This window comes from Euprymna scolopes, chromosome 2 (genome assembly GCF_053919585.1).
Source record: "Euprymna scolopes isolate OS-2025 chromosome 2, ASM5391958v1, whole genome shotgun sequence".
Taxonomy (NCBI): domain Eukaryota; kingdom Metazoa; phylum Mollusca; class Cephalopoda; order Sepiida; family Sepiolidae; genus Euprymna; species Euprymna scolopes.
This window is the reverse complement of record NC_136483.1, coordinates 84,602,534-84,615,343: the sequence shown is the minus strand read 5'-3', so window position 1 is coordinate 84,615,343 and position 12,810 is coordinate 84,602,534. Positions and strand designations below refer to the sequence as shown.

The following is a 12,810-nucleotide window of genomic DNA, read 5'->3' as shown; positions in this document are numbered from 1 at the left end:
GCCAAATCCCTCCTTTGTCAGAGGGGGGGGGGACAATAATAAATGCAGAATATTAAATGACATTGTAGAAAACTTGATTGATCAAATAAAAAGAGGATAAGACCGTGATGAAACAAAAATTAGGACATAACTTTAGAGTTTTGATCTTACCTCATGTTGTCAACAAAGCAATTTTGTGCTAAAGAGATCTGACTCAAATCAAGCCATAGTGTGTAATAGTATTGCGTATGTTTCTCACAGTAAACAGCTGTTGATGTACTTTTGTTCAATCTTGCTTTAATCTGACTGCCACCATCTCCAGGAACTGAAACAATGAAACAAGAAAACATTTTTTAAAAGATTCCAAACAAATGAAAAAAATTTCTCAAATTAAAACCAAGAATCAAACATCATTTAGTAATTGGTTATAATAATATACATGTGCAAAAACCCAGAGACTGGAACAGTTGAAATGTTGGAACATGGAAATAAGAATATTCGAGCAGCCATAAATATTGTCACTAGCAGAGAGAGACACACACACACAAACAGATAGACTGAGATGGGACGGAGAGAGCCGGGACGGAGAGAGCCGGGACGGAGAGAAGGAGAGACAAGTTTTTATTTATTTATTTATTTTCATAATGTTGCTGGTCATGACTCATGATGGACCACAAGAAGAATAAGTAGTAGTAAGATAACAGGAGAATTAGAGAGTGGTTGTCACTTGATTATCACATGGCTCAATTACTGTAATGGTAAAAACAATTCAATGCGTATAACATTTTTGTTATCAAGATAAGAGTGCACATTTTGTTTAAGTCAATAAGATTACGTGTATTTTCATTTATGACTGATAAAAAAAAAAAAAAAAAAGGGAAAAGGAGAAGAGAGGGAGAAAGTAGAAATATAAAAGAAGAAAAGAGGAAATACCAACAGGGATAGAAGAGAAAAAGAGTGAAGATAGAAAAAAAAATGTTACCCTCTCGAGTTCAGTCCATCCTATTGTTTTATCCATATTGAGAGGTCAGAGGATAGTATTCATACTCACACCCAAATCTAATAGCAGGTTAGGGGTGGATGGAGCAAGTTCAAAGAACTAAGCATCAGAGCGTTACCACTTTTGACAGAGAGGTATGCATACGAAACGAAACGTGATGATGTATAAAAGTAAAACCTGGCCGGGTTGGGGTTGAGGAGGTGTGATGAGAAATGATACGAGAATGGAATGATCTACATGTAATGTCAGTGTGAAAGACTTACATCTAATGACCTTAGAGAAAGATTTGATCTGGACAGTGTAAAAAGATGTGTGCAGAAGAGAAGATTTTGTTAAAATTATCATAATGAAAGAATGGATAAGAGTTCTTGGGTTAGCAAATGTAGAACAGTTGAGCTAGCAGGGTCAGTTAATAGGAGACGGCCAAGGAAAACATGGGGGAAAAAAATAAGTGATAACGATGGATTTGAGAAAACGAGGGTTAAATAAAGATCTGAGCCGAGATAGATTAATTTGGAAGTCAATTTAGAAAAGTCTTTTCAACATGTCAGTATGTAAAATGGACATTAAACTGAATATGATAATGATGAACATTAACCCAGCAATGATCATAACTCTCTGGTATTAAAAACACCCATAAAGCTTCCCCCCCCCCGCTCCTCCTTGCTAACAAATAAAATGGTTTGAGCAAGTGCATTGAAATGGAAATTTAATAGAAGAAACTATTCACAGCAGTATCAGCACACGGATTTCGCATGTTAAGCGTGAGTATTGTAAAAAAAAAAAAAAAAAAAAAAAAAGGGAAAGAACTCCTGTTTGTAGCTGGACATATTTTTATATATGGCATTAATTTTTCTTAGGGGAAGAGCTGCTTTAAGAGGAATGCATTTGTGAGGAAAAGGAGTTGAGTATTTCACAGATAAGAAAAAACATTCAAGCTGAGATTTGTTGGTGTAAAGTATATTGGTGATGAAGAAAGGTTCCGAGAATACAAAATTTAGCTCTAGGATAACTTAGATAAAGCAATACGTAAATTTTATAAATTGTTGCTATATTTGAAACTAGTGGGGGTGCCCGGGTGTGTGAAGGTGGTGTGGTAAGGAACCTGGAAGGGGGGGGGGTTAAACAACAGTAGTGGAGATGCCTGGCATTCGCCGAGTGTGTGTAGGTGATGTAGTAAAGAATCCCTGGGGGCGGGGGATTATAAAAAAGTGGTAGTATTGGGGGAGATGAATCAAAACAACAATAGGCAGTTTGGGTGGAGAGAGGTGTTAAAAATTTTTTAGTAGGCAGGCAAGTTCGAACTCATAAGGTGAAGTAGAAAAAGGTAAAAAAAAGTGATGCCTTAGCTGATATGGCCATCGCGCAACCAAAAGTCCTGAGTGTTGAAATTAAGGGTAGTCAATCCAATCGAGATTATGACTTTGCAAAAATGTCAACGCAAAAACCGACCTCTCCTTGTAGAAAACTGCTCAGTTGAGGGTGTAGGAATTGATGTTTTGGGTCAATTTTTCGAAATTTGTCATCTGAGATGTCGAACTTTAAAATGATACCGATATCGTCAGAATCCATCGCATTTGTCAAAACATACATACATATATTCACACAAACCGACAATTGAGATTTATATTATAGACAAGCGGAGGTGCCCGGCATTGCCCGGATGTTTGGAGGTGTAAAAGAAAAAAAGGTTTTGGTAGGTAGGTAGGCTCAAACCCGCCCTTGAGGTTAATAGGCTGATGACTTACCGCCACACTACGCTGGCAGAGAACTGAAAATGTGTGAAATGAAACGATTAAAAAGTCAAACATTTAAAAAGTGATGTGACAGGCACGTGAATTAAATGAGGTCAACCATCACGCCATAGGAAATGAGACGCACTTAACTTTGGCTGCAAACCAGTTTCTGCATATGTTGTTTGTTTCTCTCAAAACCAGCTCCCCCATTTAAAGGGGAGTGTCATACTGAATAGCAATTGTCTGATATGACGAATTTTGGCCGCATTGATCAAACTTTGTTGCTTTCTGGATGTTCCGAGCACGAGTGCCAGGGAGGCTAATTTTGCTACGGTTCAGTTTCGCTTATATACGATAAAGCCAAAGAAACATGCAGAGAGTAAATATATATCGCAAAAATAGCGTGTAAAATAAAAGATACACACCACCCCCTTTCGTAAATTGTACATATTATAATCTAGGTAGCATACAAAAGATTCTAAGAAAAAGTTACCCCCCCCACCTCCAAAAGCCTTTGATGGACATACACACATTTTGCTTTTTATTATATATATAGATAAGTGCAGAGATGGCTAAAAAAAATATAAAAAACGATACCATAAAAAGATAACAAATAAGATCCTGAACAGAAGCGTGCGTTCAATTCCAACCATTATCAATGGACCAGAGGTCATCTCGTCAGCATCAGACAAGGCCAAACTATTTGTCAAGAACTTTGCAGCTAATTCTACCTCTATGCGACGAAGGCCATCAACTCCCCGTATTTCCTCCTATAACACACAACATGCTAGGTAGCATACAAATATCTGTGCATGAGGTCGCCAAGCTAATCAAGAACCTTGATTCCAGTAAAGCAACTGGCCCTGACAGCATTCCAATTATAATGTTAAAAAAGCTTCAACCAGAACTTGCCCCCCATACTTACAAAATTGTTTAAGCGTTGCCTTAAGGAGAAGTGCTTTCCAACACCCTGGAAAACCTCATCAGTATGCCCTGTATTTAAGAATTCAGGTAATAAGTCATCTCCCTCTCAGTACAGACCAATAAGTCTCCTATGTGTCATGAGTAAGTTGCTGGAATCCATATTAAATAGAGAAATAGTCAACCACCTCAGGAGAAATAACCTTCTTAGTGACATGTAATATGGTTTCCGTTCTGCTAGGTCTACAGGATTAGCAAATCTCTCAACAAAGGCTTCCTTTCTAGGGCAATTGTTCTTGATATATCAAAGGCCTTCGATAAGGTATGACATAAAGGCCTACTTCACAAGATTTCCAGCTACGGTATAACTGGAAATGTTTTCTCAATCATTAAATCATTTCTCTCTGATAGGCTCATAAGAGTAGTGGTTGATGGGCAGAAATCAGAGGCCTGCAGTATTAATGCTGAAGTCCCTCAGGGGTCCATCCTGGGCCCAACTCTCTTCCTGATCTACATCAATGATCTCCCAAAACACATACTTAAATCATTCATTGACATCTATGCTGATGACACGGCCATCTATAGCAACACTTCAAAGGCTGTAAATGACAAAGTTCTGATTCTCTCTCCTCTGATCTTGAGCGCATGGTACAGTGGGGGAAGAGGTGGCTGGTTACCTTTGATACATCTAAAACCAAGCTCCTATCTTTACATCATCAACGCTCTGATCCCCATCTGGCATCAATTGAAATGGATGGCTCTCGTCTAGGGGAGGCCCCATGTTTTGATAAGCTTCTGGGCTTGACCTTTACTCCTGATCTGAAATGGAACACATACATCAAATCTGTTGCCAAGGTCGCTGGGAGAAATGGTGGGATCCTTCTACCACTCCAAAAGATAACTCACTACTGATGCAATTCTCTATCTATATAAAAGCCAAGTATATCCAAAGATGGAGTAATACTGCCACATCTGGGCAGGAGCTGCTAAAAACAGCCTATCCTGCCTTGACAGTACAAAATAGACTGCGTGGCTTAGTGGGGGATGCTCTTTTCTCTTCCCTGCAACCTCTCTCCCACAGAAGAGACATTGCAAGCCTATCTTTGTTTTATCGTTATTTCCATGGCAAGTGCTCGTCTGAGCTCCAATCTCTGGTCCCCCCTCACCAATCTTTTATGATAAACACCCGTCTAGCTGAAACCATTGTCAATAATTTTCCCCACTCTTTATCTGTGCCTAAATCAAAACGTAGATTCCATGAACAAAGCTTCTTTCTTAGAACTGCACGCCTGTGGAACTCTACCGCTTTCCTGTTTCCCACCTGACTTCAACTTGGAAGTCTTCAAGTCGAACATAAACAAATTCCTGATGAACCACCCCTTTAAGAAATGACACTTTATCAAATCTCCAATACTAACGAATACTACAACACTATCCCATTGATTACTGTACACGCAATAACCCTTATCCCGAGTGGCTTCTGGGCCTTGATAAGTAGTGACCTCCATGTAAAAAATAAAAAAAGATTCTTTGGTTTGAGACTAAGAATCGGAAGAGGAATTCAACAGGCTATGGGACTTCAGAGAGAAAGAGATGGGGTTGGTTTATGCCCATAACCAAAGATGTCCTCATTTATGAAAAGTACTGAATGGATGATACTGTTTACTTCTTTACTCTGTCCACAATGCACAGCATGTTAGGTGGTGGGAAAATATTAAAATTTGATATCAAATATGGCTAAATGACACACATCTAAAAACTATGTGGAAAAAAATAGATCAAAGTCATTTTCTTTAAAATATTTTGACCTTTTGTGAATGAGAAGACTGGAACCCAAACTAATGATTAAAATAACAAAAATGTATATTAAAAATATATTTTGATTTATAAAGCTATTTGTGCTGTTCAAACCCATAGATTTGAGACATAGGGGTGCATTTTGAGTACATATGGATGATATAAGAGTTTTTCATCCTTTTCATCCTAGCCATTTCCAAAATTTTCACAATTTTGGAAACCCTTTGAATTACTTAATTCTTGGCCCATATAGTACCTTAGAAATTATTCCTTTCTCTAGCAAAAAAATAAATAATCAATAAATATTTTTTTTTAATTGTAGACATTCTGATTTTTTATTAAAAATAAAAATATATATATATAATAATTGTTGCTTAATAATGATAAAGAAAACATCTAAGATAACGCCAAGAACCTTGGAATTGGCATTGATTTTTCTCTCAGTAAGAGCATTCACCCCACCCCCGCTTCTTTTATTTTATCCTTACATTTCATGAGCAATATTTTTGACAAAAAGGGGAAAATTGTTATTTTCTGGGTTAAAAGCTATCCATCTAATACTTATCAGTTAGTTTTTGATCTTGAAGTAATATTTTTTTATTAGCTCCTCACATTAAGTGGCTTCATGCCTTGTATGGGGCAACAAACAATATTTTTTCCAAGTTAAAATGAAAACAGTTACATTCATATCCAAATAACATAATTCAGTAAAATTTCTAGAAGTTGAGTATATTGATTTTTTTTTATATACAGTAGAACCTGGGATATAACATTAAAAATTAGTAATAAAATACAGTACACGTGTACATAATAAAATAACATTATAAATAATACTGTAAGGCGGGACAAATACCGTAACCAGGGGACAGAAAAACATTGTATTCCACATTGTAACATGAAAAAAAAAAACATATCCTAGGGCCACAGTATCCCGGAGTTCTACTGCAAAACATTAAATTCCAGTAATTTCTTCTAACAACCCTCAACCTCTCTAAAACGATAATTTTGAGCCGGATATAAATTTTCAGCAATAATGAACATACTACAGAATGACACTTTTGGGAGAGCCGGATTTTCCCCTAAATGTTAAAACTGAACCTTATGCCTGAGAGTATAAAAGAAAAAAGAAAAAAAAGAAAAAAAAAGCAGTTGTGACTCTTTTGCTGACTGGTTAAATTTACAAGAGGTGCCCCCCTTCCCTGATGACAGATAATGAACATCCTGGTGAAGGGAACGGCGCCGAGTGAATCATTACAGAGATTTTATTGACCTATTCTAACCTAAAGTGGTGCTAGAATAGATAAGGGGAGATAAATAGGTAGACATTTATATACACATCAGTGGTGCGTATTGTGTGATGTGACAACACTTGTTCATTCAAACATTAAAAACAAATTTTTAGAATTTTTTTTTTTGCTTTAGATGACAATTGATAACTTGCACCATTATTCTTCTCTTAGTTATTTTCACAACGTTTCAGACAATGTAATCTATGACCTTCTTCAAGTGCATCTTTTCAAATTTTAGGATGCATGTCAAATTCAGGCACCAACAGAATTTCAAACTAAACCTTTTATTTAATCCACGCGATTATATTGTTCTTGTTCCTTCATCTCTCCCCTCCCCCTCGGATTTAATAAAAGGTTAGATTCAAAATTCCATATAGATTTCCCCAAGTTCAAAAAGATATATCTGAAGGTCAGAGGTTACGGTGACCAACACAAATATAACTATCAAATTGAGAATAACAGTCTAAAATATATTTTGGCGGTTAATTTTTTTTTTTTTTTTTTTTTTTTTTTTTTAGTTTGAGGTGTTTTGAGATAACAATCCTTAGTAACTATAGTAAATGACTTTCTTTTTCTTTTTAAACTTTTGCCAAGATTAGGTTTTCAGTCAAGTTTCTTGGTTTGTCACTGTATACAGCCTAGAGTCCATATTGCTTGACCAATTGTCACCAAACTTAGTCATAGTCCAAGTTAAAACAGTTAATTTTAAGGTATCTAGGTCAAAGGTCATGGTGAAAGTCATATTTTTGGCAATAACTTCAGTTTTGTTCGCCATAGAAACTCTGCTTGGCCCATATTATAGCCAATGAAGCCTTAGATCTATGATCTTGACAGGTTCAATCAAATTTGAAATTTTGATTTTAACACTTGATCTTTTTTTTCAAATTTGAAAGATCTGATGTGCTTTGATAACAGCAACCTCCATGATTTGGGAATATTTCTTACAATATGGGGAAGACGCAGAAAAGACGCTGACCTCTTATGACCAAATTATGTTTCTTGTGCGGCCATGTTGTGCATAACTGTAATATTTCAAGTTTTAGTAAAAACAATTTTTTTTTTTTTTTTTTTTTTTTTTTTTTTAGGTGTAGGCATGTTCTTTAAATTTATTTTCACCCCAAACAAGGCTTATTGCCACCTGGATGTAAGGGACAACTGTTTAGAATTGCACCTAGCAGGGAACTGAGGGGAGTTGAACAACGAGATAGATGCATGTTTCAAAACTTACTTTTGAATCAAACAAATTGAACAGTCACCTGGATAACTAAATCAGGATTCAGGATTAAAAATATCCAGTCTACAAATGGTGTAACGATTCTGATATTATGCACACTTGTTAGTGTGTAGAATTTTTGCAGCTTTTGAAAAAAAAAACAAAAAAAAAACCTGTAAATAGCTACAATTATAGAAGTTTACATTGAAGTGATGCTGAATTAATGTAATCAGCAAGAAGATAATTGTTTTATTTTATTTTTTTACAAAGTGGCCACCACATATAAAGGCCCTGGGGCTACTCGAGGATAAGGGTTAGTGTGTGTGTGTGTGTGTGTGTGTGTGTGTGTGTGTGTGTGTGTGTGTGTGTGTGTGTGTGTGTGTGTGTGTGTGTGTGTGTGTGTGGTAGTTATTGGGACAGTTATGTAGTAACCGTTTGTGGTGGAGATTTGGTAAATCAAACTCAATTTTGATCTAGTCATTAAAAAATTGTCGTTAAGACTCCTTCAGTTCAAAAAATAACAAAATTTGAAAATATCAAAATGTTACTCCTTTGTTTTAAGTAAACTTGAAATATTACTTTTCAACACAACAAATTTGTATAAAATTTGATTAGAACCATTTTCTGTAGTTTACTGAAGATGGTTATATTTAGGAACACAAACTTTTTAAATAAATAAATCCATAAGTAATAAATTTTGAGAGGGAAATCAGTCATCCTATTAACGGTGTGTGTGAGGGGGGATTTCACATGGGTGTTGACAGTTTTTGATTTTATCTTTGAACTTTTTGCATGATCTAACATCCTTGGGTCTTGTTTTGAAACATGAGTAACGACTGAACTTTGGTCACTGGAATTTAAACCCGCGCGCACAATTACCCGTCCCAGGATGGGTAAAATTAATTCCTCAAATAGAACAGTTTTGAACAAATTTAATGTCCATTATGAACATCAAAATTAAGATTTAATGATACTAAAACATATCTAGAGTTCATTAAAGTCTAATACCTATTGACAGGTTTTCATAAAAATTATAGATATCTGAATTTTCATGAAGAGCTTCCACCCCCATTTTAAAAAAAAAATTTTTTTTAAATCAAACTCAATATAGCCCATATTACGATCACTTATGCCTAGTAGTTGCATTACAAAATTAATTATTGGTCAATTAATTTGGAGTGAATCCTATATACATATATCTAACTTCATATAAACAGAAAAATATATGCTAGTTGTACTTACAGTGATGAAATCAATTGGAAATACACTTTGCTTTTTTTTAAAAGAACATACTCTGATTAAAAGCAGATGTTTATATCAAAACAGAATTAAATATTTAAGTCATGTGCTCATCTATAATGTTAAAAAATCTAAAATTAGATTAGCTTTACTTTATATATTAACTGTAGTCAGTATTAGAAAGAAACAAAAAAACAATTCAGAGTTCAATTCTGCAAAGAAATTGAAAAATAAATTTTTTATTCAAATTATACTAGATATCTAAAAGACATCAAAGTAAGAAAACTACCCAAGTGAATAAAAAGCAAAAAAAAAAAAAAAACTGGCCCATTTGAAAATTTCAAGATCACTGACCTAAAGGTCGGAAAGACTACAATGAATAAAACATTGAAAGCGGTAACAATCAAGATGAGGAAACCCATTTGAAACAAGCAATCAAACCCATTACATTCACTTACACTGAAAATATCACTATAAACGATATGAACACTGACCCTCCACAATTGCAGGTTAAATAGCAACAAGTTTTCAATTGAATAGTATCTAAACTCTCTCGGTAACAATGAGCAACACTCAACCGGGTTCAAACGAAGGTTGCTAATACAAGACAATTGGCACAAGTGGGGCTATGTACAGGACGCTCAGGGTTCCTGCGGTACCTATGTACAAAACCACTGCACACATCCTTATAAGATTGTTCCGAATGAGGCATGAGCTGATGCAGACCTGAGAGATGTCTTGGACACTGCACAATGACAGATACCGAGATGGAGTAAAGCTCTATAATGATGATCAAATATAGCAAGAAATACAAATATAACTATTTCCCAGGAATAGAGGTATTCAATAACAAGTATGACTTGTAACCCTGCTGGAATTTTTTGCAGTTCATGTCACCGAGGTCAGTGAACAGTGCTATAAATAAAACTGTCAAAAGATATGGTAAATTTTTTACGACGTGTCCCACTGTATTATTAACATCCCCAACCTCCCCATGTTTTTTTTTTTTTTTTTTTTCTTTTTAAAAAAGGTGGTCACCACGGAAGCCACTCCGGGATAAGGGTTATTGCATGTACAGTATGTTAGTGTTGAGATTTGATAAAGTGTCTTACTTAAGGGGGCGGTTCATCAGGAATTTGTTTATGTTGGACTTGAAGACATCCAGGTTGTAGTCAGGTGGGAAACAGGCAAACGTAACAGAGTTCCACAGGCTTGCACTTCTAAGAAAGAAGCTTTGTTCATGGAATCTACGTTTTGATTTTGGCACACATAAAGAGTGGTGAGAATTATTGACAGTGGTTTCAACTAGACAGGTGTTTTTCGTGGAAGATTGGCAAGGGGGGGGACCAGGGATTGGAGCTCGGACGAATACTTGCCATGAAAATAATGATAAAACAAAGATAGGCTCGCAATGTCTCTCCTGTGGGAGAGAGGTTGCAGGGAAGAGAAAAGGGCATCCCCCACGAAGTCTATTTTGTACTCTGTCAAGGCAGGATAGGCTGTTTTTAGCAGCTCCTGCCCAGATGTGGCAGCAGTACTCTATCCTTGGACATACTTGGCTTTTATATAGATAGAGAATTGCATCAGCAGTGAGATATCTTCTGGGGCGGTAGGATCCTACCATTTTGTTAAGAGGAATAAACACTCCCCAACCTCAAAAGCTATTCTTAACATGGAGAGGTTGGAGGGGGGGGGGGCGTCTTTATTCCAAAAGCCGTTCTTAACATGGGGTGGTTGGGAGTGTTTATACTACGCTGGGGCAGGTTGTAAAAAAAAAAATACCAAAGATATTTTATAGAATCTGGTAACAAACATTTCTCTGGTTTGAGAAACAGATGAAAGAAAAGAGAAAAGTTATTAATTTAGAATTTCTATATGCAAAGGGAAGGAAGAAGGTGCCATAAAAATCATCAATATAAGCGGAAGTAAAACACAAGCTAGCAATTTGCTTCTTCTTGTCAAAGGAATCAGTGTTTTTCTTAAATAGCCCTCAGACTTTGGATTGTTGTCACCAACTATTGTCCAGAATTTGAGAACTTAAGAACCAAACGCCAATCCAAAACACTTTAAATAGAAAATACAATCATAGTTTATTTCTTCCCTAATTTAACATTGAAAAAAAATTTATTCAAATAATTATATTTTTTTTATATAAAAAGAACAATAGTGAAATTGTTATTTATTTTTCTTGCTTGAAAATGACCTCTGCTCCTCAGTGACACAAATATGATCAACATGGGACAATTGCACTCATGGTTTAAACAACGTAGGATAATCTGATGGAATGGGACTCTTCGACATGTGGTCTTTATCAAAACGGCAACCTTTTTGCAAGCATGTACCAAGTGACCACCCGGAACTCAGGAACAGTCAAAGTCAGAAAAAAATTTAAAAAAATAAAAATAGGAGAAAAGGGGAATAATCAATCCAATCATTTAACTTTAGTCTATGCCTGATTTTTTGTTGTTTTTTTTTTACATAGGCGTCACCACTTATCAAGGCCGATAGGCCACTCAAGGATAAGGGTTAAAGAGTGTACAGCAGTCAAAAGGACAATATAGTAATCGATAGTAATGGAAGTTCGGTAAATTTGTTAACTTAAGTGGAACGGCTCATCAGAAACTTGTTCACGTTGGACTTGAAGACAACCATATTATAGACAGCTGAAAAGCAGGAAAATGGAAGACAATTCCACAGGCGTGCAGTTCTAAGAAAGAAGCTTTGTTCATGGAATCTATGTTTAGGTTTAGGCACAGATAAAGAGTGGGGGGGAATTATTGATAGTGTTTTCAGCTAGACGAGTGTTTCTTGTGAAAGTTTGGCGAGGGGGGACCATAGATTGAAGCTCATTCGAACACTGTCCATGAAAATAACGATACATCAGAGACAAACTCGCAACATCTCTTCTGTGAGATAGAGGTTGCAGGGAAGAGAAAAGGACATCTCCCACCAGGCCACAAAGTCTATTTTGAACCCTATCAAGGCAGGACAAGTCTTTTCTAGCAGCTCCTGCCCATATGTGGCAACAGTATTCCATACTTGGACGTATCTGGCTCTTATGTAAATAGAGAATTGCATCAGCAGTGAGATATCTACTGGATCGATAGGAGGATCTGATCATTTTTCCAGCGGCCTTGGCAACAGATTTGATGTATGTATTCTATTTAAGATCAGGAGTAACGGTCAAGCCCATAAGCCTGTCAAAACTTGAGACCTCCAAGACGAGAGCCATTCATTTTAATTGATGCCAGATGGGGATCAGAACGTTGATGATGTAAAGATAGAAGCTTGGTTTTAGATGCATTAAAAGTAACCAGCCACTCCTTTCCCCATTGTACTACGTGATCAAGATCAGAGGAGAGAGAATCGGAGAGAACGTGGTCGTTTACTGTCTTAGATGTGCTACCATAGATGGTAGTGTCGTCAGCAAAAATGTCTACGAATGATGTAAGGATGTGATTTGGAAGATCATTAATGTAGATCAGGAAAAGAGTTGGGCCCAGGATGGACCCCTGAGGGACTTCAGCATTAATACTGTGAACTTCTGATTTTTGCCCATCAACTACTACTCTTCTGAACCTATCAGAGAGAAATGATTTAATAATTGAGAAGACATTTCCAGCTATACCATAGCTG

The 12,810-nt window shown here is 36.2% G+C and overlaps 1 protein-coding gene across 4 annotated transcripts in view; it reads right to left on the bottom strand.

Annotated features, from left to right (window-relative positions):
* The window catches only part of LOC145293201 (lysosomal phospholipase A and acyltransferase-like), a 62,306-nt gene that overhangs the window by 20,390 nt on the left and 29,106 nt on the right, over positions 1 to 12,810 (bottom strand). For 2 of the 4 annotated variants that reach the window (XM_080139725.1, XM_080139739.1), the window contains exon 2: positions 151 to 304. In XM_080139725.1, coding sequence (XP_079995851.1) covers positions 151 to 304 — 154 coding nt within the window. Of the gene's footprint in view, positions 1 to 150; positions 305 to 418; positions 554 to 6,286; positions 6,402 to 12,810 lie in introns of those variants that run through there. The other 2 variants (XM_080139716.1, XM_080139729.1) reach the window with 2 other exon arrangements.